This window comes from Nipponia nippon, unplaced genomic scaffold (assembly GCF_047370975.1).
Source record: "Nipponia nippon isolate SJK-2023a ecotype South Korea unplaced genomic scaffold, ASM4737097v1 scaffold_11, whole genome shotgun sequence".
Lineage (NCBI taxonomy): Eukaryota > Metazoa > Chordata > Aves > Pelecaniformes > Threskiornithidae > Nipponia > Nipponia nippon.
The window spans coordinates 15,040,657-15,066,910 of record NW_028262302.1 but is presented as its reverse complement, the minus strand read 5'-3'; the positions used below and the strand labels follow the sequence as shown (position 1 = coordinate 15,066,910).

At 34.5% G+C, this 26,254-nt stretch overlaps 1 protein-coding gene across 6 annotated transcripts in view; it reads right to left on the bottom strand.

The window, feature by feature from the left end:
* The window catches only part of PPP4R4 (protein phosphatase 4 regulatory subunit 4), a 73,712-nt gene that overhangs the window by 15,971 nt on the left and 31,487 nt on the right, over positions 1 to 26,254 (bottom strand). For 5 of the 6 annotated variants that reach the window (XM_087747611.1, XM_087747610.1, XM_087747606.1 and 2 more), the window contains 13 exons: positions 24,435 to 24,582; positions 23,671 to 23,744; positions 21,373 to 21,479; positions 18,789 to 18,896; positions 14,136 to 14,257; positions 11,433 to 11,555; positions 8,610 to 8,779; positions 7,441 to 7,560; positions 5,507 to 5,584; positions 3,936 to 4,019; positions 2,434 to 2,616; positions 1,286 to 1,391; positions 333 to 480 (listed from right to left, as the gene is read on the bottom strand). In XM_087747611.1, the coding sequence (XP_087603737.1) occupies positions 333 to 480; positions 1,286 to 1,391; positions 2,434 to 2,616; positions 3,936 to 4,019; positions 5,507 to 5,584; positions 7,441 to 7,560; positions 8,610 to 8,779; positions 11,433 to 11,555; positions 14,136 to 14,257; positions 18,789 to 18,896; positions 21,373 to 21,479; positions 23,671 to 23,744; positions 24,435 to 24,582 (1,571 nt within the window). The remainder of the gene's footprint in view (positions 1 to 332; positions 481 to 1,285; positions 1,392 to 2,433; positions 2,617 to 3,935; positions 4,020 to 5,506; positions 5,585 to 7,440; positions 7,561 to 8,609; positions 8,780 to 11,432; positions 11,556 to 14,135; positions 14,258 to 18,788; positions 18,897 to 21,372; positions 21,480 to 23,670; positions 23,745 to 24,434; positions 24,583 to 26,254) is intronic. The other variant, XM_087747608.1, reaches the window with a different exon arrangement.

Genomic DNA, 26,254 nt, shown 5'->3' with positions numbered 1-26,254 from the left:
AGACTGAAGTTACGTTTCTCTCTACACCCATGAAAGAGTGTATTATTTTCTTCTCATCTATTGCTGGCTCCTCTGCCTCAGTGTTCCTTTCTCACTCCCCAAACCTGACACTTCGAATCAATCCCCCAAACACTCAAACTGACCTGCTTCTGTGGTTTTCTAACATTATTCCCGTAGTCCCCTACACCTTTAATACTAGTCACTCTGAAGGCTCTGTCCCTTTTTACTCAAGTCCCATTATTTAAATAAGACATAAACCCTGTAACAATATTTCTTAATATATTATTTAAAGCTTTTTTCCTGTACACTGCTACATACTCTTCTTACAGTACCTCACATTTGCCACTGGATCATGTGTAAGTTCAAGCACAGGTAGAAAGAAGTATTTACAGAAGAATGATTTTGAAAACAGTTCCATAATGAATTCACAAGTATCTAAAAACCGAAGTCTGTTCCAATAACTTTTTCCTTGGCCCAGTTCTGAAAAATAACAATCCACAGATATAATCTATTAAGTTTGCAGTGTCAGCTAGAAAACATTTCAAAGGCTAACCTTTGACTCAAAGATGATCATCACAGTCATCACAAGGCACACCTTCTCAGCCTATCTCAATTCTTTCTTTCAGTGAAAGCCTAACCTGAATTCAATGACTACTTCTGTAAGCGTTTTTTTTTTTCAGAAATTCAACCTGTCCCTTTAACCATTTGAAAAAGCAAAAATAGCAAGTGAACTAGCTACTGTGTTGAAGAAAGTCCTGTATGCCATTCAAACCATGTCACAAGTGTAGCAAAATTACTGTGTAAACATTAAGGATTGCTAATGGGAACTATTCAACTTTCTAACCTATCTTTAAAAAACATAGCATGGACTGGAAAGTCAACTAGGGTGACTAACTCATTCATAAATTAATTTCAGAGAAGATTTATTCAGCACTTCCTATGCTGAAGCCTTTAGAGAATTTTAATTCTACAGAGGAACTCTGCTTTGTATATTGCAGCACCTACAGCTAAGCAATTTTGGATTCAAGAAGTAGGGTTGGAGGGGTCTTGGCATATTATCAATTTCCCATATTGCCTCTTTCCCAATTCCTTTGCATAAGCTTCAGATATATTCCTCGCATATGCACAATATGTTTTGCCTGGTGATAATGTGAGCAACTGAATGTATTCTAAGTGTAATCCCACCAATGATGGCAGGAAGTTACACTGAATAAATATAACCATAAATAGATCCTCAGTCAAAACTAACTTGCATCTCTAAGTAATCAAGGAAAAATTATCTTACGTTCAATCAGTTTCTGAATAACCTCATGCCTCTGTTCTTGCTTGCGATTATAACGTAAATAAACACAGAGAGTTCGAGCAGCTGCTTTTTGCACTGGTAAGACATTCTTGAAAGAAATAAAGGAAACACAATTAAACATACTTGAAGAAATATGACTAAAAATGTATAAAAATTCTAGAAGTAGAAAAAATAGCTAAAGATTAGCCTAACTTTATAAATTCTGGAATGAATGGAATGAAATTTGGGGAAGTTCAGATTGGACGTGAGGAAAAGGTTCTTCACTGAGAGAGCGGTTGGTCACTGGAACAGGCTCCCCAGGGAAGTGGTCATGGCACCAAGCCTGCCAGAGTTCAAGGAGCTCCTGGACGACGTTCTTAGTCATACGGTTTAGTGTTAGGTAGTCCTGCGAGGAGCAAGGAGTTGGACTCGATGACCCTTATGGGTCCCTTCCAACTTCAGATATTCCATGAGTCTATGATTCTGTGAAATTTTGAAATAACTGGCATAATGTAAGGGAGAATAATGAAGTCTGGCCAAATTTATGAGACACCTACTTCTTTATCCCTTCTGCCTAGCCTGTTTATTCAACTATTTCATAAATGCCTTAAAGTATTGCGTGTTTGGAAGGTACCTTCTATATTGTGGGTGTTAGGAAAGAAAACTTACAACATCTTCTCTTACAAAAAGCAGTTTTACTCTTGAATTAATTCAATAAAATTTCAGACCAGTAGCTCTACATAATCATTCATTTTCAGAATTAAGTGTTCTTTCATAAAGAATGGAACACAATGCAATGTAACCTATGGAATCAAGAAAAAGAAGGCATATCTCAGAGGAAAAAGTTTTGATTTACCTAGAAACAAACTGATAATAAGCGAAGGGAAAGGGAAAGGGAAAGGGTCTTGGGTGGGAGGAAAAACACGACAATCTGCCAATCTAAATTTTGCTCCTCAAACCGGGGGGGAGTTCTCAGAGCAATTTCTCAGTCTTACATAAAAAACCACAGCCTGATACACAATTCAATGAGAAATAGTATTTTAAGATTAATATAATATATTAAAGTGCTACACATAGCAAATATCTAGTGCTAATTGTTCTAAATACAGTAAACAAATGAAAAACAACAGGAAAGAGACAGACAGGCTCACATTTGTCAAAATGATTGTCAACATTCTGTGAAGAAAACGGTAATAAATCTGATCACTTGATATGATATGAGGGAGACATGCATATTTTTGTAGTAACTTCTCGTGAGTTCTCCACTTTAAAGAAGTTGCTGCTCTCTGTTCTGCTGTTGTTAATGCAGGAATCAAGTCAGGAATAGACAATAACTAGAAATAAAAATATAAACATTAAAGTAATTTTACATCTTCTAGCTGTATGTCATGTTACCATGCTTAAAAAGCACATCGTAACAATGTAAGAAGGGAAGAGATTTTAAGGGGTCAATTAATTCCTCTCCTCAGACAGGATCAGCTACACTGTGACCTTTTCCAGTAAATATTAGTCTAACTTGTTCTTAAAAAAAATTTAATGATCGGGATTAAACAAGCTCCCCTAAGCAGTAAATTCCACTTAACTAGTCAAAAAGCTATTCCAGTACCTAACTATACACACTTCCATTTCCAACCCCTCCTCCTGACAAAGAAAAACTAATCACCGTTCTCTTTGTAATACACTTTTACAGTTATGAAGACCATTACAACAACCCTCCCCAGTCTTCTCTTTCTCAAACCAAATAAATCCCATTTTCCTCCTAGCCTCTTAAACTTTGCAGTTATTCTTCTCAGCTCCCTAATTAATTTTAGTAGGAATTATACACCTTTTCTCAATAGGAGACAAAGACTTTATAGTAGCCAAGCTAACTTCTCTTTAGCACTAAGCAAAGTGAAAGACTGCCACACTTGACATGGCACTTGTTATGTGTTATATACATTTACAGCTGTCAACATCTTACAAATTCACATTTTAAATTACACTCTCAACTTTTGTCCATACAAGAAAATAAATTTATTCAGTTCTTATATTGTTGGAATATTTCAACTTCTCTATACATTTAGGAAGTATGCTCAAAACAGCATCTTGAAACAGGAGATGATCTTTTATCTTCCATTTTACAGGTGAGGAGTCACTGAATAAACCATCATCCAGAGCCACATACAATTAAATTAGCAAAGTTGGGAGCTGAATATAGATCTCCTAAATCCTAAATCAGTGCCTTTACCTCAGGAAACAGGCATCCTCCTAGCAGAAATTGTGTCTGAAAATGGCAACCACGGGCAGTTGCCACATCAATAGTAAAAAAAAAAAAAAAATAGGTATTAACTATCACTCCTTTAGCATGAAACCAAGTTTTGTTTTAACTTAATGATTGTATTTCAAAATTTGATCTATTTCAGCAAATCTGTCGTTAAATAGAAAAAGAACATGGATAAAAAAAGTGTTCCTTTTTATATTAAGTCTAATCTTTCAAAACCTTTTATTTTATTTTAAAGTTTATAAAGTCAACAAACAATCAAAAAACACAGAAACTTTATATATCTCCAAAGCAGAAACTAATCGTGAAAGCCTCTTCATACAATATATGTCTAAACAACTTTGCTACTACCTTAATTTAGAAAGCAAAGGAAAAAAACATGAGAATACCCACCTTGCTTTCTGATCCACTGTTTTCTCCTCCATTAGTCATTAGTTCAAGGATTTCAGGAAGGTGACCTACCAGGGCATCTAACACCTATTTAAAGAAAGGCTGCATGAATGAGGTCTGTAAATTAACTTGACTCAATTTTTATCTCTCACCAACATAGCCCTGCTGACATCTCTTATGTTATTGTTCTCTCACATCCATCTTAAAAAAAGAATGAGGTGCAATGTATTTGCATTGACGAGGACTGGGATTATAAAACTTATGTTTTAATGTAGCGAGTAATATAAGTATTATAGGTTTCAGTTTAGGAAAACAAATTATAGTTTTGATTTATATGAATACCACAGTCAATGCTTTCTAAACTATTCACAGCATAGAATATTTTAAAATGAACATTCATTCTTAAGAAAGATCTGTATTTCATAGACAGTTAAGTAAGAGCCTCGACAAACACAAAGAAACATTTTTTTATATATGTCAGCTCAATCTTAAAAGCAATTTTTCCTGCTTTAAGAAAAACTGCAGTTGATAAATTAAAACAGAATATATAGGCTATATTAATAGAATAACCTTACTTTCAAATGTTGTAATACTTGAAACTAGGCTAGAAAAGTACATAATTAAATATTTTTTGGCACCAATTCTGACTAAGGTGGTACATAAGATAAAGGATTAAGTATTTTTTATTATTTAAATAACCGTATAGGGATCAAACCAAGGAATTTTTCAAAATGACCAGCTGCTTCTGAGTCTCAACTTTCAGGTGTTCACCCTGAGAAATCTTTTAAGATGGCTCAGAATTTCATAAACTGTAAGTAGATGATCTATGAACACTTTTAATTTCCTTGAAAATGTCTAAGAAAGGGTACCAAAATAAAAAGGAGCATCTGAAAGCAAAACTCATTTTTCCATGCCATATCCAAAGACCCTACACAGAAAACAAAAAAGATCAACTATTGGAGTAACTAGTATCAGAGGAAACGGTGATTTTTGTCTCAAATATTTATATTTGTCTTTTTCAATCCAAAAAAGTCTCACTATATTGTCTGTAATATAGCTAAGTGATTCATGTTTTACGCAGGTTGAAACCAAGGTACACTAAAAACCGTCACATAAACACTCACAGATTCTGTATCAGATCTTGGCCTGAAACTCTTTCTATAAATCTTGATCTTTGAACCATACACAACTTCTTAATCTCCTCTTCAATTGGAGGAATGAAAATAAAACAAAGGAAAACCCTTGAACACTATCAATGATTATTTTAATACAGTATCAAAACCAAATCTTTCCACAGAATTTGTAAGGTAATAATATAGCAATTAAAACAATTTAGAATGAATATTCTTAAAAGCTAATAAATTCAGTGTGGGTTTACTAAATTCAAACACCTTCCTATTTTCCTCCTTTTTATTCACAGAAGGCTGGCATCGTTATGAAGCATCTGAAACAGAAGTAAAAGCTGTTGATCATTTCAAACAGTTACTGTACTGTCTTACTGCAGAGTTTTTAAACATCAAGATAATCTGCCTTAATGTAGCAAGTAAAAGAAAGTTCCAATGAAAGTATATTACCTCCAGTGACTCATCCTGTAATAGTGTAACCAGTTCTTTATGTATTGTATACACACCAGAATTTAAAAGCTTAGCAACCTAAAAAAATGACAGTAAGATAGCAAGGTGAGACATTCTGTAGTTCCATTGCACTACAACAACTATACTACATGTGCTTACTTTACAGCAAGCATGAAGAAGGGAGGCAGAAAAATTGTTTAATGTCAGCCTTCTAAAGTTGTGTACTTTCCCATTGATCACATTAAAAATATGCTTATATAAAAAATATGAGTCAAGAAACAGGCCTATTACCTAACCATGAAACATGATTTTAGAATTAATTCTATGTCACATTTACTGAAAATTTTTAAGACTGCACTGTAAGGCTAGAAAAATTTCTTCTGGAATATTCAAATGTTGTACTTCATGGTCCTTAGGAGAGTTAACAATCAGTCAGCTATGTAATTTATAAAAGATAAAATACAAAAATTGGCTTAGTCTGTTCTGGATTTTAAAGTTTCCCCAACCTTCCATCTGAAGTTTTCACTCCTTACTTCTTCAAGGATTTTTTACTGTGATTCGTAAGTCACATATAAATTTCTAAAAACCACCAAAAGGCCATCTCCACACTGTTAAAAAGGTTTTATAGCAAATATGAGAAAAAACTGAGGCATGAGATTTTTGCCATGTGATGGTAAAACCGATAGATGATGCTTTTTAGTGGTTTTCTTTGTTTATATAGGCAAGGTGAAAATAAGACCTTACTTTTAATCAAGATGAAGCTTCAGAGAAATGGCTACAGAGAGTTTATTTGAAAAAAATAAAATAATCCACCTAGCAGTGAATGCCATAAATTACTCATTTCTGGCTGTCACGTGGTTGCAAATTATGGTGTTAAAAATAAATCAACCAGCACTAAATGTATATTCAGACCACGGTATAACTTTACAGGTTTTTTTAAATGAGATAAAGTACTTTTCTTATATTCAGGGAGTACCTTAAAAGTGTTACACATCTGACATGAAACATTATGCAGAATTATATGCTAATTTTATAATTTCAACAATTACCTTGGATTATCATTCCTTAAGACAAGGCATCAACCATCCTTAAGATGATGGAAATAAAGCCACCTTGGTTTCATTTACGCCTCTACTAGTGATTTAAATATTTTCAGCAAGCTGCTTAACTTAGCAATTTCTGCAGCAACAAAATGGGATAAAAAGCTAGCTCGAGGACTGAAACACAAGGATTCTCGGTAAAACACTATGAAAACCTTGAATATCTCCCTATATGGGTTACAACCATCAGGAGAGAAAGTATATTCATTTCTGGAATTCACCCCATATAGTTAATAATATCTATGCAGCTGTACATTTTTGAACTTTTATGAAAATAATACAGTGGAACTTATGCAAACTGAATAGAATAATAAGAATACATATGCTTTTCATCTGCATAAATTTCCAAGTAGTTCCATATTAAATTTGAACATTTAACTTAGATTTGATACATATAAACATTCTCCACAGAACACCAGCATAGTAGCAAACTGTACAGTTCTGAAGGTTTTCAGGACCATAAGTGGCAAGTTCCTTTCTCCTGTTTGTCTTGTTATTTTCTAATAGCATTCAAAACCTTAAAATATTCTAATTAGTACAATTGCTTATGTTTGTGGTACTAGACCAGTTTAAGTTTCTTCCAGCTTTTGCTCCTTAAGAGCTCACCTAGCAATAGGGTCTTGTAGCCAAATGTCACACAACTTAAATACTAATGTGTGTATATGGGCTGTATTTACTTATTACAAGGGTCTGAACACCTTTGACAAACTAAATTTCAACAAGTTTTCTCAAGTCTTTTTCTTTTGGTTGAACAGTCACAAATGTAACCTTAAAGAAGAAAGCAACATAAAACAAAAACATATAAGTACTAACAAAGTACCTTTGTAGACTTACTTCATAGAAGCTTATGGCCATAGTATATCTGACGGGAACTTCAGGGTCGTGACAAAGGCAGAAGAATATAGAATATAGTTCTAAATGGAAGTTCTTTGGATCCACAAAAACAATCATGGCCTGTGGAAAGATAGTCTTTTATTAACTGTATAGCTAAAGGACCACATTATCAGAAATTATCAGATGAAAACAGCCAGCAAGACATTTGGGAGATAACAGGTTGTGATTTTAAAGAGGAAGTGTGGCATTTTTGATGGCCATGTCAAAACACAGGCATCAGATAAGTTCTAGAGTTGAGAACTAAACTGGATTTATATATCTTCCAGAGATGCTGCAGGCTTGTTTCCTGAAGACATAGATTAAAAACACAAGATATAAAACCTTAGTTTTATAAATATTGCTAATGCTTCAGTACGCTAGTGGAAGCTACAACTGGAGATTTCAAAAACAAAGTACATGCTAGCAAGCAGTAAAGCAAGCATCTGAATTTCAACATAATTGTGTGTGTACATACCTCATTTTTGCTCAAATAAACCAACAGATGTCTACCTATATACATGGTGCTCGTCTTTAAAAAGCAGAATAAAAAATGTCTACTGGCTCTTGGTATAAACATATTTTCTTTAAATATAAATGCAGAATGTCAAAATACAAAGTAGCTTTGCAGAAACATGAGTGGTAAGTTTGAAGACCTCACATAAACTTGAAAAGACTTTTTGTGTTCAGGCAGGAACATGACTAAAACATGAATCTAACCATTCAGATTCCATCCTCAACTCCCTGTAAGGCCACAACACAGCAAATGTGAAAACCTAGCTTTGAGTGGTTTGAAATTGAGGACTCTGTTTCACAGCCATTTTCTCAATGCCTTTGTGCTAAGGGTTTAGAGAAAATGTGTAGGAAAGAATGAGACCAGTGACCTCTTGGGACAGCATTCTTTCAGTCAAAACCTGCCGATAATTTTCTGAGGCTCTGCAAAGAGGAATCTTTCCTGGTAATTCTTTTGGATAACCTCTACTTTAAGCCATTAACTTGAACTTTCTAGAAGAGAGCTAAAATCTAGTATCAATGTACAATTTGGCAATAACTTCTCTATCATTCGTGCAGTCCTATTTAGTGAACTATATGCATGACACAAACTATTTAACCTTAATTTAAAAGTTACTTACTGGAAAATTGTAAGCACAGTTCTTCCTTACTGAAATATACTTCTTTTCCTGTTCCAGAGTTTGAAGTTGTAGTTGATTATCATTGTGTCCATTTTCCTGCTGCAAACCCAGCGTGGAAAGCTTCTTATAAAATTCCAAAAACCGTAAGTGCTGTTCAGGAGTAAAAATGCCTGGGAGGGGCATGGGGGGAAAAAGTTTACTTTTCTCATTACAAATGCAATTAATAACATCCAAACACCAAATCTCATTTACAAATCTATCAAATAGGCCAATTTTTATCTCACTCCCCTCCCATTATTGTGAGTCTAGTGGAGTATCATCAGTATACTTTATACAGAAACAGTGATTACAGAAAAGTGACAGCTAACTAAAATACAGTGAATCCTAATTTCTGTTTACATAATTCTTGAAGTACTCAGGATTTTAGCTGCAAGATTGTGAATGTATTTGTTTGTTCTACTGATACTGGTTTCTTCTTGATTAAATTTTTAGATCTCTATGGAGCTCAGTCACATGAAGAATGAATGTCTGCAGCAAGTTGAAAAACTAGGCTATGCTGCTACAGATAATAAAGAGATGTAAGAACAAAATTAGAAAACTCAGAACAAACTGGAAGGCAACTAGCAAGATGACTTCAAAAATTACATTAGTAATATGAGAATGATCAAGGGAAGGCTCAGTTTTTTACTCAAGAGAGAGAGGAAAGCTATCAGTGATTGGTACCAAGAAGGCTGAAATGCTTGATGTTTTTATTTTCTTTATCAAAATCTACTAGTATCATCAGGCTCAGTACAATTAATAACAGTGACAAAGATGCAAGCTTTAAGTAGAGAAGAAACAGGTCAGTGAATATTTAAACATGAGAGGTTTTCAAAATGTGCAGGGTCAGATGTGCTTCAGTATTCAGAAGTATTTAAAGTACTAGCTGCTGAAATCTTAAGCAAATGAGATATCAGAATGGAAAAGGGCTGAGGTGGTACAGATACTTAGTAGCTGGAGAGGGGAAGGACAAGCCATATAACTACAGATCAGGCAGATTACTTCCAAGTTTTTTAACACATTGGAACAAAAACAAAACAAAAAAATCTACCTGTAAATACCAAAAAGGAAACAAGAAAATGAGTAGCAGCCAACATGGCAAAAGCAAAATTTGTCAAACTGATTCCATTTCCTTCCAGTACTGGATAACAGGACCTGTTATCCAGCACTAGATATCCTCACTGAATACAAAAGAGGAAGTAAAGGTCATGTTTTTCATAAGCAAAATAAGGGATCGGGAAAGAGGGAGGAAAAACTATAAAGCTGCTGCAAAACTGCTTGGTAAAGCAGTTAAGAGAAAGTTCCCCATGGTCACTGACAAGATAGGCAACTGTATAAAGGTCTGTCCTAGTCCTGGTACTATTCAGTATTTTCATTGGTTTTTTGGATGTTGGATTAGAGAATACGCTTATTAAATATTCTGATAACATAAACCCAGGAGGGATACTGTTAGTTCTTCAGAAGATAGAGTTTAAAATGATCTTCAGGAACTGGACATATGGTCTTAAAACTTTAGACTACTATTCCACTGGGACAGGGGTAAGGTACCATGCTTAGCCAGGTATGCATTGCGTGCACAAGGCCAGGAAAGAGAAAGACTAACTAGGTGACAGTTTTATCAAAAATAAAACAACAACAAAAATCCCAAACAAACAAAAAAATCCCAAAACCACAAACCACAAAAAACCCCAGACTTCTGAACTACTTCTGTTTATAGGTTGCACTTGAACAAATAATGTCAAACTATTGCACACTGTTGCAAAAAAAAGGCAATTTTTCATACTGAAAAATGCAAAGAGCAATACAGCTTCCAAGACACATGACGTAACCCTTTCTCTTTGTTGATCTCTCCTAGGGCGTAGAAAAACGTGAACTTGCCAGACAGTGTTCGGAAGTGAAGAGATATCAGCAATTAAAGTCAGTCACCCTAGAGAAAAGATGACTAAGAAGACATGATAAAAACAGGTCTACATTTCTGTAAATAACAGTTTGACACTGTGGAACAGCTCTTTCGAGTTATTTGTAGTGAAGCAACAGTCACTCTGATAGTCTCTAACAGGACCATAAAGGATCATTTTAAAGATCTGTAAGAAAGATGAAAGGATTTAAGAGTCTAGGGGGAAATTCTCTATAATGTAAAACCATGATTCTGTGCTGCCCCTCCACAGCCAAGCTCTGTGTAGAGGGTATACAATGGGCAGAATGATCAAGGAAAGATCTGCTGTGCTCACGTGCTAAGGTACAGAAAACCACAAAAATTATGGGTTCTGATTTTGCCTCAGCTGCAGCTGGGAATCCACATGCTATTGGGTCTCTCTTCTCCCCTGAAGTTCATTATGGGCCACACTCTGTACTGCGCCTCAAAAAGGATATCAGGCACATTAGTGAACATACACAGTTAACATCATACTGTGTTTTCAAAGGTTTCTATTTTCAAAAATTCAGTCACCCAACTCACAAACTCCAGAATATCCAAGAGGAACCAAAATAAATCAGTCAAACCAATAAACACAAACCACCATGTTTCCATCTCTGTCCCGGTCTAAACAAAAACTCTGTCCCTGTTTAAACATAAAAAACCCAATAAACAGATAGACACCCAAAGAAGAAATTCACAAAATCCAATATTTATGCAATAGATGATTGCAGATTTTTACTTCCATATTTCCTTGTCTAATTATCATTTCATTTGATACATTCAAATCTGGCTATTTTCCAAGGGCCTCAAATTCTCCAATCTTCCCTCATTTTTAAGATCTTTTTTAAAAAAACATTAAATCATACCATATAATCCATTACACAGTTTCCCTAAATGGAAAGATAAAGAAACTAGGATAGATTCATCTGCTTTGAAGGACTTTTCACAGAATGATTTCACTAAGGGGAGCACAGTTTGACTCTTATCATCTGAAAAACAAAAGAAATTTTTAAAATTAGCCATTTGTCAACACCTAAAAAAAGAGCACGACTAGTGGATTTCCATAATAAGTTATGAAAAATATCATTTAACATGCTCAAGAGTATTTTTGGCAGGCACTCACTGGAGGTAGCAAACAAGAGGTATAGAGAATGGTGAACATACTATCACAATACAGGTCCTAAATTTTAATACCTTACCTGTTTTGTCTGTTTGTTTATTTTTAGGGAAAAGGCATCCCCCAGTAAAGGATGAGACGGAGAATAAATAAACAGTCATTAACTTCTCCATTCACCAAGAACACAGAGAGAGAAAGAATACTGCAGTACTCCCACAATAAGATTTCCTACAATAGTAGGAAAGACCAAACATGACCATGACAGTAAAAAGAAAAATCTGGATATGCTGGAAGTGAATTTTTTCAACCTACTGAGAAGAAGGCGTTGAAAATCTTTTGGTAAACAATAAATTCACAGAGAAATAAAATAATTAAGGGCAGAGGAAAGAAATGAAATCATTTAGAAATTTAAGTCAAATCCAAGCACTCTGCCTCCTTATAAAAAAAAGGAGTAAATGTTCAAAGAAATTTATGTGTTTTGATTTGTTTTAAATAAAACCATTGTATTGCAAAATATTCAAGTTTTAAAGGGATTAGGATGTTTTAACGGTAGATCAACACCAAAATTCAGCAAATAATTATGGCTGAACAAAATATTTAGGTTGATCTGAAGAAGTATTTTGATATTGTGGGAAAGAAAGCCTAGGATATAATTTTGGGTCATCTACCTTCAAAATGTTCATTTTCTAGCTCAGCCACAAAACCAAAAACTACACAAATCAAATTTCTAGAAACACATTCCTTACAAACCTGTAAATAATCCCCAATTGCTTTCTCTAAGCTTTTCTCAACCGTTAAAAGCAGTAGTTACAGCAATTGGGGGGTGGGGTGGAAGGAGTGAAGACTGGGAGGTGCAAAGAGAAGCACAAACTCAATAGCATCAATGCAAAGGCTCAATAATTTGAAAATTAACCTGTCATACTTATTGATACAAGCACTAACTGCTAAAAAGTCCATTTATGGTATTCTCCCCAAAACTACCTTATTTCTTTATGTACTCCTCCATATGGCTTATATGCAATCATGTATTTTCATAATTCATCATCAAGATCCTGTAGAGTAAATATTTGCTCCTCACTTATGTATCAGGAAGGAGTAGTATAGCCAGTAAGATGGGAGTGGGAAATGTGGTGCAAAATACAGAGTTGCTAATGAAGATAACTCAGGAGTTTGGAAAAAGACACTATAAAGATCAAAGTGGCAAATAATGAGCAGTGATCAACAATAAATATTTTTTCATATACACTACAGCAATGATCCATCATGTACTTTGCTGCCTTGTACATTTCCAGTTCTCAAAAAAACCAAAAAACCAAACAACAGCAGAGAGCACAACTGATACAGAGCCAGAAAAGCTGGCTGTTTTTGTCTTCTACATCGCCCTGAAAAAATAGACAGAGCAGTTGACTGGAGCAGAAGGCACAGCGGTTACCCAGAATGTTCCCCTATACTGGAGCAAGTCACAGCAGCTCTCCTTAAAGTTTGCCCCAATCAAGGTTGAACTGAACTTGTGATGAGAACCCGAGAGCCATGGATGTAGGTAACCCACCACCACTATGCCAAAGAACTGGATACAGCAGAGAATTTCTCCTTCCTCACTTGAAGACAGAAACTCACCCCTACACCTGGAGAAGCATGATATATGCATGTTGATCAGAGGAAAGATATAGAGCACTGAGAAAAACACAAGCATTTACATTTTCTGTCTTAAATACAGAAAAGCTTAAATACAGAAAAGCAAAAAATAATATTTTTTTTTAAATAAAGAAAAGCAAAAAATACATGCACTTTCTCATTGCAAAGAAGAAAGCTTTCAGTGCCATATAGCCACAAGTTTAAAGGCATTTAAATAGTAATTGCTGATGCTTAGTACCTTTAAAACCAATCAGTTCTGCACACTGTAGTTTATGGAACATGAAGAAATATTTTGTGTTCCAAAATTTACAAATGTATTTGACATATAACACTGGATGTTAAAACCTGCAAGTTTTACTGTTACATACCATTGCCCTAGTCTGGGCTGTTCAGCTCAGAAGGCAGGCTGCAGTCTGTAGTTAGGACTAGCTTTATTTCAGTGAAGAGGCAAAAAGTAGTTAACAGCAAAAAAGCACAAGCAATGGCATCTGTTGAGCTAACATTTTGTATTCTGTGTATTGATACCATTAAGTAAATACTAACAACCCAATATTCCTATCTTTTATACAGTAATTTTACTCATTCCGTTTAGCCACATTACATTAGAAACTTGGAATAAGATAACTGGTTCACCTTCCTTAAAACTTACTATGTATAAAGCACTGCAAGACATGAAATGCATAAAGGATAAAACAATAAAGAAAATAAAACCAGAAATGTCTGAAGAATGCAGACAGAACAAAAAGCATTTAAATACATTTATAGGATGCATTAAAGCATTAAGAACTGGGCTAGTAAGCCTAAATTAAATTCTTACCTGCATCAAACATATCGAGCAGATTCACTAATGTCTCAAAAGCTGCAAGGCGTACACTGCTGCCCTCATCTCTTGCCAGTTCTACTAACTCAGGAAGCACCACAGTTTTTGTTAATTCTGTCCTGCAAAGCGAGGCAAGCAATCAAGAGAAAACATATAATGAAACAATATTTCCACAGCAAAACAGAATTCTTCCTTGAAATACTCATTTAGATATTTTTTGGGTAGTCAAGAAGAAAAAACTGACAAAGTTGTAAGGAAATGAAAATTAAATAAAAACCTCCAGTCAACCTCAGGACTTTTTTCTTTGTCAGCCAAAGACACGTGCAAGTTTAAAATGCAAAACTTCAGCACTAAAAAAGCATTCAAATTAGCTCAAAATAAATCAGAGAAAATACAGGCTGAAAAAACTCAAAGGAGTCCAGCTACTTCACTGTGTCACTAAGAAAAGTCTTCTTATCAAATACGCAGAAACTGCTCAATGCGATGGGCCAAAGCCAAAAATTATTAAATATGAGTCATGGTGGATTGAAGTGTCTGAAAATCTTATGCTTCAAAGATAAGCCTTTTTACAGAGGGTAAGCAACTACTGCTCGGAGAAAACACAGTTTCCCAACTAGTCCAAACACTAGCTTTTAGGCTTGTTTTAAAGTAGTAAAGAAAGGGTTCTGCTTGTCTCTTTTTGCCTTGGTAATTACTGGCACTATCTGCATGTGTGACGGTCCTGACAACTTGAGTCTATACATTGGCAGCAGACGGCTGTATTAGAGACTGACTCTGAAATCAGAGTTTAATCAGAGAGGTGACTAAGGAGGAGTGAAATACTCTTGACAGAGAAATATTTGCGCAGTAAGGTGACTGGCATAATTAAGATCAAAAGAGATTCGCTTCTTGGAGCAAAAGTATAGCTTCTGTAGAAGCTACCAACCAGCATAACTTCCCATGTCCAGTGTATAACTGATTCTTGATTGCTTTAAGAGATTAGAAAGATCTTTTCTGCAGTCCCACTATCAACAAGAACTGGGAAGACATACCCAGTACTTCCACTTTTTTTTTTTTCTGTCATGCTAATTCTTTTATTTATAGTAGTCAAGATTTCTAGTATTTGAATTTGTCTGCATTTGAGTTAGAAGCCCACTTAGTCCTGTTCTCATGTACGAGCTCTTGGTCTGCTCGTTAATTAGTGAAAGCTGTTGTAAACACCACATCTCAAGAATGGGACCTCAGCAATTTATAATAGCCAGGGATCTGGCCCTGAATGTTTATACTGCCCAAAACATAAAACTGCAGGGAAACACTCCGATAAAGTTACACTACGTGATCATTAACCAAGACAACAAAATCAAAACTATGTTTGACACTTTGAGCAACTGTGTATGAAGAATTTAGACTCTGTCATTTCAAAGTTTTTAATACAGAACTAATCACAACCTCCAGGATGACAGATTTTTACTGAAATAAAAACGCCCAAAATACCCCTTCCAATCAGACTAAACAAGTAACAGCTGTCCCTTTTGTAAATCAATATGAACAATAATACTTTCAAATGTTTATAATCAGAATCAAAGTGATTTACACCTTACAGAGTTTATTATTGTTACCAGCAAATCAAGATGTAGCTTAACAGTATACTTCCAAACAGGTGATTAATCATTCATATAAAATTATGAGAAAATGACATGAGAGAATTTAGTGGAAACATCACTAAATAGTAAAAATAAGCATTGGGACTGTTGTCACATCATGCCCTCAACATTTACCTAAAAATGTGCTTATTTCTGTTTACTTAATTGTCTTTATTTTCCTACTACCTGTTCATCCTCAGCATGAAACATTGCAATAGTTTACATACTGAAAATACCGACCGTTCACCATTTCTTATGAGATTAGAGATTAAAGCATCTAAATCATTGGGAAGGGACTAGGCAAAAACCTCAGAGAGAAAACAGTGTATATGGATACATTAATGCTAAAAAATAAAAGTTGGGGAGGAAAGAATTAAAGAAAAATAAACGGACCACTAATTGATGACTATATATTTAGCCCTTTTAAACCACTATTCTAACGCTGGGTAAATTGCCAGTAATACTGTCATTTGCCACTGCATAACACCTATCTTAAGACTTAGCCCCCAGGTATAATAAACGCAATTTAGTTCATTTTAAAGACATTAAACAGAATGAAGAAAATTTTACTTCCTTTCCAAAATGGTCACTTATTAGTATAAGATATAGCCACCTTGCTACAAATGAAAACAACTTTTTTGTTTCTTCTTTCACACTCCTTAGTATACGTTGAACTTAAACAGCCTTTGGAGGAGGAGTGAGGAAAACGACACAAATGCACATGTTTAGTTCTTATTTGAACACCTGGCTGTACATATACCTATCATAAATGTAAAACAAAACTGCTGAAAACAAATTCACACAAACTGTGAGTGCTTCCTAAAGGCTACCACCAATACCGTTTTCTGCTTCTCAACAGACTAAGCCACAAGGCAAGGAAATCTGTGCAGCTGTACATTTTTAAAACATAAAAAATGTTTCAGTAATATCTGAAAAGAATATTCACTAACTATATGTATACCCTAGATAAGAGTTTTTTTACTCAGAATAACATACTTACACTATTTCTTAAAAAAATTTTTTTGCTGTATTAAGTGTCACAAATCATTTTCAAAGCCAAATTCATATGAATACTTCTCAGCTCTTGGCTATAGCAGAGGTTAACTGAGAAGGTTATAGGAATCCATGGAAATGCAGGCAGTATCTCAAATAAGACACCAGAAAATCTCATGGGATTGAACAATAACAAATGAGAGAAGAGGAAGGAAGGTGATTGAGATAGACAAAAACATACGGCATAGGAAGGGTCAGGGGAGAGAAGGGCAGGACTACATCCTAAATCAAGACCCAGAAGTCGGGGGGGGGGGGGGGGGGGGGGGGAAGAAAGGGAAAAAAATGCTTTGCAAATATGTTTCTGTGGATTTCCATTTTGGTGGTATCAAAAATCTTCAAACTAATATGACAGCTAGAACCATCCCTCCCTTCAAAACTTGGTTGTTATGGAAAAAAAAACCAACACCTGATCTCTCCCTGATGGTAAACAGAACCCTCTCTTTCACTCATTTTTAATCTCCCATTAAACAGAATTCAATTTTAACATACATAAAGATACATGAGATACATGCACACAGTAAAAATAAATGCAAACTCAAATTATTCAGTAATTCAGTTTAGTAAAATAAGTGTTAAGTTTTCAATTTTAACTATCAACAATATCAACAAATACTACCTTTCTTTTTTGTAATCACAAGTTGTTTTAAATTCAAAGCCATTCAGTATGGAAAATGTCAAAACTTTTTACCATGCTAACCTACGTTTTGTTGTAAAAGATAATAGGTACAAAAACAAATTAGTAACTTTACTGAGATGAGTAATATTGTGTTTTCACATTATTCACATCCTCTGAATTTTTGCAGGACAAGGACCTTGCAGAAGAGGTACCTAAAGCACATATATAAAATTATTTTCTATGCAATAAAGACAATTTTATCTAGGAATCTAGAAATTACTATCCTGCATGACCTTACCAAAACAAAGTTAAATTAAGCACATGGCAGTAATGCTTAGTTCTTGCTGTGAATATTCATTCCCTATATCTGAGTAAGCTAAAATACTGCCTGAACATAGACTTTTCCAGTACTCCACGGCTGAGAGGTAAATTGCATTGCTTCAGGAATTTCTGGTGTTTTGGTTTTGTTTGTTTTAAATAACTCAGAATCTAAACCACAACATAATTCTCCATTAAAAAAAATACATCATTCCACAGCCACAGGAAGGCAGCTTTTCCACAAACACCAGTACTAACAAACCAAAGTGCCCATTTACCATATCTTTCAAATTACATTTCAGTTTCAGCCTCTTCCTTGAATTTGCTCATAAATTCACAATTTTAAAAGCCAGAGGGACTCTTAAGACCTAATCTATCCTTGCTGTATAAGACAGGGCAGGGAACCTTACTTGGTAATTTCTTCAAGTCTGTAAGAGAAGTTACTGCTTTTTTTTTTTCTTCCTGACCCAGTAACAGGTGGACAGACCTGGAATTTTAAAATATTGGTTCACTCAGAGACCAATCCTGTGTGGCTAGTTAACACGTTCTATTTATTAAAATAAAAGTTCCAGACTTTTTCTATTCCTATATGTGAAATATTAAAGGTCTTCAAGCTTAGAGTAAAAGTTGATACTGAACTGAAATTTGCTTACAAAACACGTTTCGCCTTTCGCAAAAAACTGCACAGTAATTAGCAGAAACTGCTAATACTTGCCATAATCCTCTTCCATTTTTAAATCAGCCCAATGACATGAATGGATAATTAAGATGATTTCAAGAAGTTATAGATGAGCTCATTATTTACAAAAAACTGTTGTTTGTATGGTTCAGCAATTTTACTATCAGAGAGAAACAAAAATCTGAGAATGGAAAAGAGCCAACTGCCAACAGCCAATTCCTAAGAACACATCTGTACACTCCAAATTCATTACTGAGTACACATGAATTAAGTTAGAAACCTTAAAAGGAGTTTTTAGGTTACCATTAAATATTTCAGAGAAAGATTTTGCATTTAGAAGCAGTTATGCAAATTGTACTTACCCTACTCCTTGAGCTATATGTTCCAGTTGCCGACACATGCAAGTTCTAACTTCATATTCCACATCTTGGCACAGTGATTTTACCAAAGGAAGAATCTCTCTTTTAATACTAAAAAGGTGAACATTTTTTATTAATATACAGAACAAGAATATATAAAATCCACTCTGTAGTACTCAAATTTTACCCATATATTACTTCTAATGGCAGGGGGGTTTTTTTTTTAATTAATTTATCATACATGGTAAGTGATTTTTCTGAGAATTTGCAATTATAAAAGAATACTGTACATCAGACATAAATGTGTGCTATAAAGAAACAGAAAATGGATTATTTACAGTCATTATAATTTGCTCATATTTCATCTATTATTTTCTTAAGCTACAAAAATAGTAGGTAGGCTTAGAGATGCTGTCCTCATTTAATAACCATCTTCAGTACAATTTTTGAACAGCCACTGTAAGAATACAAAGAATTATATAAATGGAAGTGCAAATCCCAGTTAATTGTCTTTAATACCTCATCTTTGGTATGCATATATCAAAGAGATATTTGGGAAGAAAGTAGAAAAAGAATTTAAGATTAAAAGCTTCAGTACTGCAAAGTCTTTATGCAAGTACACCCAAGTATTCATGTTAAATCAATGGCAGATACAAAATAACTATTTTGAATTCTGTTTAACTAAAAACACATACTACAATTTGGCAGAATCAGCCATTGTGTTTCCTTTCACTGCCCAAGATGCTGTCATGAGTATTCATAAAATATCTCTATCCAAATCCTTATGTTGTTGCAAAACTCAAGAGAAATAATACGAAGCCACAGACAAGCAAATTTTCAAGCCAGCTTGCACAGCCTCCACTCATCCCAGTGAAAATTAATTTACTTCTTAGAGCAAAATTTGGCCTCAAGTTTCAAAAATTGTATGAAGTCTTGGGAGTTTGGCATTTTAGAATACTCTGAAGTAGAGACTAGTTCCAAAAAAGACTTGTTTTTAACTAGCTGTTGGAACAGAGGGTAGAAAAACTAATGTTCTATTCCAAGGTTGGGACTTTCAATACTCTATAAAATAACCTGGGAGTCACGTGAAATACAAAAGAAAGGTTTTTAATTATAGTATAAATTTTATGAGGAAAAATGGTGCCTTTCTGAAGAAGAATGTGAAGATATGCTTATATATGGCCTACTCCTGCGGCCAGACACGTCTCCTGAGCCTATACCAAGACCCCTCCTGCAAGGGGAATGAGTGTGTCATGCATCTTACTCAGCTTGCCACATTCTAAACCTGTGGATCCAGGTCTCTTTTCAGCCCTCTGAACTGCACTCAGAGCCCTCTACCAGAGCATCAAGATGTCCCAGAAAATTCTCAGCTACCTTCTTAACATGTAGCTTCTGTACAGAAATGGTGCTACTATCTGTTCACTGAAATGAGGGGTTTCCTATTTCTGAACAGCAAGGAATCATACTAAAGAAACCCAACAAAAGAAAATATGATTATTTGAACTTATTATGGCTAACACTATTATAATTTCTCATAAGATTCCAGGTGATCTGGAAATTCACTTGATTTTCATGAGAATGTAACATCAAATAAATAAAAGCATTTGTGAATTCTGCCAGAATTCTACGAATTTTGAAGACAAAGATTTGAAGGCTTTAGTAACATTCTCAAAAAATACTACTTTACCATGCTTATTAACTTTGCATGTCCGACAAGTGTAGTCTACAGAGCAAATGAAGGTATAGATAGCTTCCTTTTGGTTGCTTCTAGTTCTTTTTTATTGAAGAATAAAATCATAATTTAAAGAAATTTATTCCTACACATCTTTTCATATCGTCCTGTTGTTCATCTTTTCTGTTATGCTGAATTCTCGCATTTTGGGGCAGATCAAAATCATTATTAGAGCAGAATTCCTCAGCTAGGCACGGTTTCTGTGCATTTAGTAGCCCTCACTGGATTTCTTTTGTAATGCAAAATCACGTGGCAAATTGCCTGGACAGGAAACACATTTGGTGAAATGGTCCTAATATCATAACACTGCATAAACTGTCCAAAGACTGCACCACACCAACTGCTTTGAGCAGATAAGTTATTTAGATTTACTTTCATCATTGCTTCCCTCTTCTGCACCACTGTCCAAATCCAGACAATCCAAATCTAAGAGCTGGATAATATCAGGCAACAACAGTGGCTCCTGATACATCTCCATATAATTAAGGATAGAAAAAAATATATCTACATGTTAAATTTGGTTAGACAAATAAAAAGTTAGGAACAGGATTCTTCTCTTTATGACAAGAAACTCTAAAGGTGATGAAGTTGTATTTTGTCTCTGCAAATTGCAGAGAAATCCACTGTTTGGCTTACTCCCTAGTAAGAAAAGTGATGAACATCAGCAAGTCTGAATATGCTACTTACATAATGAACATTTTTTTATTATTAATTACTATCCAGATAAAGAGATCTGTAAAAAGAAAGCATTTAATTTTTGCAATAAAGTCTACTCTTCTTATAGTAACTTTTGCCCACTAACAGAGAAATACTAATATATACTGTGGAATTAAAATATATGTGCAGTCTACTTACATATGAGCTTCAAATTTGTTAGCTAATTTTCCCATGATTTTACAACTAACTAAGCGGGACTGAAGTGTTTGAGAAAGCTGTGCTTTGGAAACAAGTGGATTCAGGATCTATATGAAAGAAAAGAGAAGAAATGTGAACAGAAGAAATGTGAGCAGTAAATAATGCATTCCTTTTCTTAAAAAAAAAAAATCTAGAAAAACATATCCCAGATGTCATCTACCCCTTTCATGGAATTAATCAGCACTAACAATAATAATGCCTATGTACATTAACAGTCTATTGGAAATCTGGTTTTAATATTCAGTGCTAATTATAGCATATTAAATCCATATCTTGGCCCAAATAGCAGTTTATGATTCACATCACAGCCACAGTTTTACATCTGTCTACTTGTGTCTTTATTTTGAGACTAAGTTGTATATGAATATTTATAGCAATTAGCTGGTAATTTTCACAAAAGTTATTAAATGTACTCCTGCACAAGAAAAAAAAAATGCAGAGAAAGGAAAATGAAGCCTCTCTGAGGTTCTTTCTCCTAAGTTTTCCCAGGAAACACTACTTCTGACATAAAGTTTTGAGGCAATGATCCCTCTGGATTATGCATACTTCAGGGATCTGTAGGGAAGAGGTTTCATTTCCATACAGATGCAGAAAACCTGCATCTTTATTGGAGTGCTTCTGTCATTTGTTGGATCACCTCTATGGTGCCAGAAACAAACTAAGAAAGGCCTGCGGAACACCATATTTAGATATATTATTTTTTGCCTGGAAATAATCACAGAAATCCAGGTGCCAGGCCAAGAGGAACATTACAGAGAGTATCTCCTGTAGTCTGCCACAGTTCCTCACTCAATCTCTTTTGCAGAGCTCCACAAAAGGATAATATACAGGGCAGGAAAGTCCAACAAAATTCTATAAAGCATTTTTCTCCTTCTCTTACCAGCTGAAATTTTGAGGTAAAGAGAACCTTACCACTGTAAGGACAGATAGATCACCTAGACTAGAATTAGTACGTAAGGTATGCTTCTAACTATAACACTGCATAAAGAAACATATCATGAGTTAATGGTATATTACTTATTTGGTCTTTGAACTATGACAGCAAACACACCATGTCTAGTAATACTAACTCCAATTATTGACCTAGACACAGTCTCTCCCATGAAGTGGCCATTGCCAGAGACAGGATACTGAGTTAGGCTGACCTTTGGTACGACACACACACTTTTCCTTATGTCCTTGAAATTGATGACTGTCCTATGATTTTTACTTACAAAAATAATTAACAACTAAAATATTCCAAGTGTTCTGATACAAAGATCCTTCAAGTAACATAAAAGGCTGCTTTTCAGATTCAGGTTTCTGTATAGCTGCTGAATCAACACTGCTTTATCAGTCATGATCTTCCCAAAACAAATTTTTGTGGAAACTTGTAATTGTGTTCCTAGAGACAAATCAGGGGAGAAACTCCATCTTGTTTAAATGGCATCTTTAAAATTAAATTACAATTAGATTTTGGAGGTGACTAGAATAATTCTCTTTTTTTTTTTTCCAACCTAACTTTTCACCCTTTAGAAGTTTATTTTTTAAACAGTGCTGGATTTCCATTACCCACTAATTTTAATAAGTATTTTCATACTACACAAATGATAATATATTTAAAACTCCATATTGTTTTAAATTATAAACACAGTAAAATATGCCTGTTGCAAAGCTTTTAAACTTAACAATGAAATATGAATATTCAAAACAAAACTGAATAAATTAGCTGAGTTAAAGGGGAGTGACATTATGACTTAGTGACAGATTTCCCTCCTCTTTCTTGAGCTATACAGTGAAAAATGAAGAGTGTTTGCAGGGCATTAGGTTTTTGGTACACCAAGAACAACTGAAATACACAAGGAAATGGATCTCTAGCATTCAGTCCCATTTAGCAGAAATCAGAATTTTAGTCCCATAGCAAACAAAATGTAGTTCTTTCATGACGACACAGAATGAGATACTATCCTGTAAATCAAAACAGGATACATGAAAACATGTTACTGAGAATACTAAGTGCAGTGGAAGTGTTAGAGTAAATAGTCTTTATTTGCTGCAGAACACTAAAATTTTTTAAGGTGACCTTCCTGTCTCGCCTTTTAGCACATTCCTCTCTTACAGTATGTTCCACAAGCATTACTGTTTTCACAGGCATAGAACTGTCACAAATCTTAGTAACATGAATGAGACTTGCAGGGAACTACAATCTTACAAAATATTCTTAATTTGTTGTTAGCATAAGTGGGAGAATATTATTACCTCATGTCTGATAGTCTCTTTTGGTAAAGCTTCTATTACAGCAAGAAGAGTTTCTAGCCATGCATTGCTGACACCTGTTAGAAAGAAATGGGTTATATGTTATGTTGTACATATAATTAGTATAACAAAACACACATCAGTTTTACAAAATTAGTTCTCATTTTTTAAACTCATCTCTTCAAGGAGCTATATATCTAAAAGCCACTAAATTAACATTCAAGACTTCAAACACTCATTAAGAAGCAGGACAGGTGAGAACCAAATTCTGTCCCCATTTCTTTTACCTTTTGAATTCCAGTAGAGGAGAATAATTATCCTGTTTGTTTTGAAAAGACAATTTCCCTCATTTAGAAGCATATTCTCTTCTTATGCCCACTGAAAATTTCTAGTTTTACAATAGGCCCTTCTTTCTTTATATCCTAAAAATAGTGTCAAAGTAGTTAAAAAAACCTAGTAATTACAGAAGAAACATCAACCATTCTCCCTCTATTTTATCAGCCACAGAACTCTGGTACTTCAATAGAAGCTTCAGTAACAACTTTGGGATTTAGTCCTTCAGACAAAGTGATTTTCTTTGCTTCAATCAGAATTACATTTAAATATAAGTATGTAATTGGTCAGCATGAAAAAATCTTTTCATTCATGCAAGTCTATAGATACAAAGTCACAGTGACTGCACTCACTGCTTTACACAGTATTGTACAGTCACTAAGGAAACAAAACATAGAAGTAGTAAGTCATCAGCATAGTTGTGCAGCCCTGACCTGCATCTCTGTGTTCCAGGTTCTGGAGAATGATGTGTAGGAAGGAGTGTGAGTATGTATGAATGGACACCGACTCCTCTTGCAGAACAGTCAAAAATGAAACAGCAGCTGTTAACTGCATTTCCACTCCTGCAACATGCAGCACCTCCTGTATAATTACAAATTATATCAGTTTAGAGCATGAAGCAGAAATAAACTGAAACAACATTTAAATTTTTACAATTCACTTTTAAGAGTGAATATGCAACAACCTGGGTAAACTACAAAGTTGGCTGTAAAATTATTTTCTCTTAAGCGCAGTTACTTGGAGATATTAAAATCTCTTATAGTATGAACCTTTTAAGAAAAATAAAGTTAATTATAATATTTTTTGTACTTTCAGTTTCATCAGTGCATATGTGTGGATTTTTCAACTTTACAAAATGAGAAGTAAAAACAGACCAGCCAACAATTGTACTTCTGCTGTTTATGCACATGAATAAAAAAAAACAACTTCATTCATTCAGTGAGAGATATTAAAATAGCAGAAGGCAATTTAAGTTTCGTCCCTTGCCAACTGACATGGAACACAAATGAAAATGTGTGTGTGTGTATATATATGTGCGTGTGTGTGTGTATATACATATAGTCTTAAGAATAAGGCAAGATGTATTAGAGTATTTATCTAGGTAACTCAGCATTTACTAGTACTTAGCTTTAACATATAAGAATATAATTAATTAGGCCATCTTTAAAAGCATCAATTCTAAAGTTAAACAAAGATAATGTGGGAATGAAACAAAAAGGAAATTTAAATTTCAGATTTATGCACACGCCAAAGAGCTTGCAGGATGCAATCGATGACACAGCATTCATTGTAACTATGCACATATCCATCAGCTACGTGAACATTCCATTCATTTACTTCTCTAAATGTATCTATCTCATGAGAAAACAAAGTGCATTATTCTACTACTAAAGCATTACACTCATTTTACAAATGATTCCAAACTCAGCAAGAGTTTAAAGCCCATACTACCTATTTAACAATTTATATACATGGTTTTGTTTCTTTTTTTAAAGTGCTTGAGATGAACAGTGTTTTCTCAGATCACATATCAAAAATCAACAATAAGGTGATATTTTAATTTAAAAAAAAAAAAAAAAATCAGCCTAGACCAGATTAAGAAAATACCCATTATGCACCTAAATATTATGTAGCAGAGGAATTTTGCTGAGAAAATACAGTTTGCACAGAATATCTGTAAAATTATTTAGTAGACTTTGCTTACTTCAAAGTAAAATAAGAAGTTTTCATTACACAAATGCCAACCAGTTTGTGTGTGCAAATGTATAATTTTTAGTTTATCTGATTCCAATGAGAACCATTACTTATCTCTCAACAGGTGTTTCAGTTTACAGACGTGTATATTTGTAATAGCATTTTCTGTGCCCCTACTCCCCCAAATGAAAAAAGAAACAGCATTGCAGCTTAACCAAAGTGTGATAAAACATTTGCATTCAATAGCCATGGAAACCACCCTCTTGTTATCTCCACAGCCTCTCTCTCTCCTTGCTCCTCCATTGTTATTACAACAGTCGCAGCCAAGAATAAGGATGCCTACCAATTTTGTAATTTGAATGTTTCTGGGATCAGAATACCTGTGCATACTATATTCTGGGATTTTGGCTCACCCTTGCTCAAAAAACCATCCCCAAAATAATCAAAAGAACTATCTACACACTGTAGATGCTAAGACACCCCTGCAGACCAGAACATAATGGAGCTGAATTCAATTTTATGTAGGGGTTACTTACCATCAAATAAAGTTTCCAAATAG